This window comes from Oratosquilla oratoria, chromosome 9 (genome assembly GCF_046742065.1).
Source record: "Oratosquilla oratoria isolate Oo_2021 chromosome 9, ASM4674206v1, whole genome shotgun sequence".
NCBI classification, from domain to species: domain Eukaryota; kingdom Metazoa; phylum Arthropoda; class Malacostraca; order Stomatopoda; family Squillidae; genus Oratosquilla; species Oratosquilla oratoria.
In genome coordinates, this window is record NC_134785.1 from 47,282,738 (window position 1) to 47,287,737 (window position 5,000).

At 37.5% G+C, this 5,000-nt stretch overlaps 3 protein-coding genes across 3 annotated transcripts in view; 2 read left to right on the forward strand and 1 right to left on the reverse strand.

Moving 5' to 3' along the window:
- Positions 1-3,035, forward strand: part of gudu (Armadillo repeat-containing protein gudu) — a 94,099-nt gene extending 91,064 nt beyond the window's left edge. Inside the window, exon 26 of the mRNA XM_076189698.1 lies at positions 2,952-3,035. Within this exon, the coding sequence (XP_076045813.1) occupies positions 2,952-3,035 (84 nt within the window). The remainder of the gene's footprint in view (positions 1-2,951) is intronic.
- Positions 3,036-3,531: 496 nt separating this feature from the next.
- LOC143028058 (uncharacterized) lies at positions 3,532-4,314 on the reverse strand. The gene has a single exon (XM_076189699.1). The coding sequence runs from the start codon at positions 4,312-4,314 to the stop codon at positions 3,532-3,534; it is 783 nt and encodes a 260-aa protein (XP_076045814.1).
- A 99-nt stretch (positions 4,315-4,413) lies between these two features.
- LOC143028059 (serine/threonine-protein kinase Chk1-like) overlaps positions 4,414-5,000 on the forward strand; it is an 18,136-nt gene continuing 17,549 nt past the window's right edge. Inside the window, exon 1 of the mRNA XM_076189700.1 lies at positions 4,414-4,433. Coding sequence (XP_076045815.1) covers positions 4,414-4,433 — 20 coding nt within the window. The remainder of the gene's footprint in view (positions 4,434-5,000) is intronic.

Consider the following 5,000-nt stretch of genomic DNA (forward strand, 5'->3'; position numbering starts at 1 on the left):
ATATATATATATATATATATACGTATATGTGTATATATATATATATATATATATAATTATATATATATATATATATATATATATATGTGTGTGTGTGTGTGTTTGTGTGTGTGTGTGTGTGTGTGAGTGTGTGTATGAGTATAAATATATATGTATATATATACATATGTATATATAAATATATATGTATATATATATATATATATATATATATGTATATACATACAAACATGTGTGTGTGTATGTGTGTGTGTGTGTGTGTGTGTGTGTGTGTGTGTGTGTGTGTGTGTGTGTGTGTGTGTGTGTGTGTGTGTGTGTGTGTGTGTGTGTGTGTGTGTGTTTTGTGTGTGTGTGTGTGTGTGTGTGTGTGTGTGTGTGTGTGTGTGTGTGTGTGTGTGTGTGTGTGTGTGTGTGTGTGTGTGTGTGTGTGTGCGTGTGTGTATGTATGTGTGTGTGTGTGAGTCTATCGACGAGTACCATAAAATTCATTGTTAGTACTTATTTTGCTTGTCTTTTTTCAATGGTAGGAATAGGGAAGATTTAGTAACGGTGATTCACCAAAGTAGCTCAATGTAGCAAACTAATAACAACATTTAGACATACAAATGTCACGTAACATGTTTTCTAAATTAAATGATAGATAGCGTAATAAGAAAATAAGTGATAACCACAAAACGAGAAGATAGTGTTTATATATTTGAGGAAAGACTATGCATCTGTGGCTAATCTATTTAATGTAATTAGTTAGTGATTTTGATAGTTATAAAAGTAAACTTGGTGAATGCTATATGGATTATGTTTGTGCGTGCAACAAGTTACTTTGAAATTCTACCTGTATATGCAGTATAGAAATGATAAGCTTAAGATATATAACAAATATAGAATAAAGGAGATAGCGAAGCTGATAGCTATAAAAGTAAAGTTGATGAATGCTATGTAAATTATAGCTGTACATACAGTATACAAATGATAAGCTTAAAATATATAACAAATACAGAATAGACGAATATGTGTACATGTTAACATATGCATATATACACCAAGTTGATGAATCCTACATAGATTATGTTTATGCATCCAATAAGTTATTTTAAAATTATAACTTTATATACAATATACAAATGATGAGCTTAAGAAATGTAGAATGTATACGCAAAGATATGTCTATATGTGTTACAGTAAGAACACGTACCTAGGGATTACGCGTAATCCCTAAATGTTTATTTAGTGAATACGCGTAATATCCGTTTCACTAACCGTTTATTCAGTGAATACGCGTAATCCCCGTTTCACTAACCTAACCTAACCTAACCTAACCTTAGGTTAGGTTAGGTTAGGTTAGGTTAGGTTAGGTTAGGTTAGGTTCGGTTAGGTTCGGTTAGGTTCGGTTAGGTCAGGTTAGGTTAGGTTAGGTTAGTGAAACGGGGATTACGCGTATTCACTGAATAAACATTCAGGGATTACGCGTAATCCCTAGGTACGTGTTCTTACTGTAACATATGCATATATTGGTGATGCGTGGCAGGCAGGCAGGCAGGCAGGCAGGCAGGAGATTGTTTTTCAGTCATGTTGTGTGTGCAAGTTATGAAATCTGAGAAGAGAGGGGAAGAAGTATATCTCCAAGATTGATTGAAGTTAAAATGAAGAGAAAAAACAAAAGGCTGAAGAAGAAGAAGAAGAAGGAGAAGAAAGTGGTAGTTGGTGGTTTTACGATCAGAAAGTAGAGAAACGGAAGGAAACTAATGCTTACACGTAGATAAGTTTGCATATGCAATTGGTGATACAAGGTGACTTGTGAGTCCTGAGAAGGAAAGATACCGGCAAAGACTTAGAATATATAGAGCGAAGTGCGTGCGTGGTGTATTTATATGTTTGGAAGTGGTGACCTGCCAGTGAGGGTGAATGAATTAATGAGATGGTCGATGATATTGCCGTTATATGTTGTCGTCGTTGTCATTGCTGTCGTTATCTTTATTGTCGTTGTTGTCGTTGACATTGTTGTTGTCATCGTTGTTGTCATTGTTGTCATTGTAGTTGTCGTTATTGTCGTTGTTGTCAACGTCGTTGTGGTTAATGTTATTGTTGTCGTTGTCGTTGCTGCCATTGTTATTGTTGTTGTCGCGGTCATTGTGGCCGTTTTTTGTGATTTTCGTCGTTGTTGTCGTTGTCGTTGTTGTCATTGTCGTTGTTGTGATTGTTGTTGTTGTCATTTTTAATGTTGTCGTTGTTGCTGTTGTTGTCATTGTTGTTTTTATTGTCATTGCTGTCGTTGTTGTCATTGTCATTGTTGCCATTGTTGTTGTTGTCGTTGTTGTAATTGTTGTCATTGTTGTTTTTGTTCTCATAGTTGTTGTTGTAGTCATTCGCATTGTCGTTGTTGCTATTGTTGTTGTCGTTGTTGTTGTAGTTGTTGTCATTTTTGTTTTTGTTGTCATTGTTATCGTTGTTGTCATTGTCATTTTCGTTGTTGCCATTGTTGTTGTCGTTGTTGTCATTGTTGTTGTCATTGTTGTTGTAGTTATTGTCGTTCTTGTTGTTGTCATTGTTTCGTTATCGTTGTTGTTGTCACATATCAAAGCACACACAGAACAAAAAACACGAGCGCGCTCGCATACACACAGACACGCACTTCTCCCTTCCCAATTCTCTGATCCATAATGTTTATGACCCGTTCTCTCCTATTCTGTCACATACCAAAAGGTCTCCTCTCAGTCTTCTCTTCTCCTTTACATGGTCTTAGCAATGCTCTTAAATCACCTCTTTCTCTTCTTTCTTCCTTTGATGATGGGACCAGTGCTTTCAGTCTCCTTTAATCGATTAAGTCGATAATATGAACAAATTAAAACTGCCAATTGAGACTGGGACATGTGTTTAAATTATTTTGCTATATAATGGAATAGTTAATGAAAAGTTTTTCTTGTGATTATCGTGAGTTTGTTCGATTATTCCAGTTGTCGCCGGGTGATTTTATTCAGCTGAGGGAAACCCCCAAAGGGTTTATATTTGAAGTTAGATATTTAGTAAGCAAGACGTAAAAGCCTTTTTAAATGTAGATGTGTGGAGATCGTAGTATGAAATATATTCTTATAATCTCCTTTGTTATTTTTCTTGTTTTCAATTATATTTTCTTTGTTTTGCTTTTATCGCTTGTGATGTAATCCTATTTAGTTTATTTTAACTTGACATAATCTAATCGAATTTCAGTTTATTTCATTTTTAATCCTGTTTTTTGCTAAAATAATTCTATTCGAACCGTGACGGGTTTTGGACAAGGAGTGGCTTTAGTTGCTCTTATGTGGTCAAATCTTGATGAAATATTGCTTCTCATAGAGAATTCAAACTCCATAATTTCAATGTATATAAAGCTTTTCTACGTCCCAAGCTTATAAAAGCTACTTTTAGTATCAATTCCAATGGTCCAGATTGAAGAAAGTTGCGTATCAACGATGATGTCAATGAAGATGTTGAATCATCACACAACTCAAGGTAATCCAAAGATAATTTTCATAACGATTTCGATAGTTTAAAAACTCAAATTTTGAGTGCAGAAAGCTGTTCGGTGACGATGTCCAAGAGGATGTTGAATCGAACATCACGAAGTCTTTGGACAAAATCATCAACTGAAATTCGATCCTCGGGATTATAAATCATTGCCCTTTCGATAAGAAGAGAAATTTCCTTGTTTCGATCTTCGTGGGCGATAAGAGAGGCCAACAGATATCCGATCGAATAGACATCACTTGCAGAAGAAGTTCCTCGTCCCTTGAAAAGCTCGGGAGCAATGTGAGGAAAAGTGATGTGACCGGTTCTGTTCCTGCTGTAAACGGCCTTGCCGATGTGAACGGCACTTCCAAAGTCGATGAGAGTTGCGTTCAAAAGGTCGCAGTTTCTCTCGACGACGATGTTGTCTTGTTTAATGTCGTTGTGTGTCCACCCACGATAATGAATAAGGCGAACGCTCTCTGTGACTTGGAATACGAGGTCGACAGCCTGATATTTAGAGAGCTGTCCTCGTTGAATCAGTTTGAACAGAGAGCGTCCGCCGTAGCTGGTGATGAGAGTGACCGGGTTTCTGCCAACGCCAAAGAGAGTTGGAACACGAGGAACTCCTGACAACGCTGCCAGAGCCTCGGCCTCTTTAACCATGGCGGGCAGAAACCTTCTCTTCTTGTAGACTTTGGCTACTACTCTCCTGTCCCCCACTGGAACCAGGTAGACCTTCGCAAAGGTTCCTTCACCGTGACGTTTGGCGTTCTTGAGGTGTCTGTTGATCACCTCGGCCTCAATCCAAGTAAGCTGACGTGCTTCCTCCATTGTTGTGCCAAAGAAAAATAATTCCCAATTCTAAATCAAGTTCCGGTCCAAGGCCATCTTTGTCATCACTCGTTAGCTAGAGCTTAGATTAGATCCAAAATGCGAGCACGAATATTAAGGTGAGTTCATGTATACAATACACGATACGACATTTAAGACGATCATGTAATGCAAATATTATTCATTTAACACACACACACACACACACACACACACACACACACACACACACACACACACACACACACACACACACACACACACACACACACACACACACACACACACACACACACACACACACACACACACACACACACACACACACACACACACACACACACACACATACACACACACATACACACACACACACGCATACACACACACACACACACACACACACACACACACACACACACACACACACACACACACACACACACACACACACACACACACACACACACACACACACACACACACACACTGTATTTGCATATGTGTGTGTGTATGTATGTGTATGTGCATGTGTATACGTATGAGTATGTGTATGCGTATATATGTATGTGTACGTATATGTGTATGTGGATGTGAATGTGTATATGAATATATATATATATATATATATATATATATATATATATATAAATATGTGTGTGTGTGTGTGTGTGTGTGTGTGTGTG

Excerpts from the sequence above, each read along its gene's own strand:
- LOC143028058 (XM_076189699.1), bottom strand. The coding sequence starts at position 4,314 with ATGGAGGAAGCACGTCAGCTTACTTGGATTGAGGCCGAGGTGATCAAC.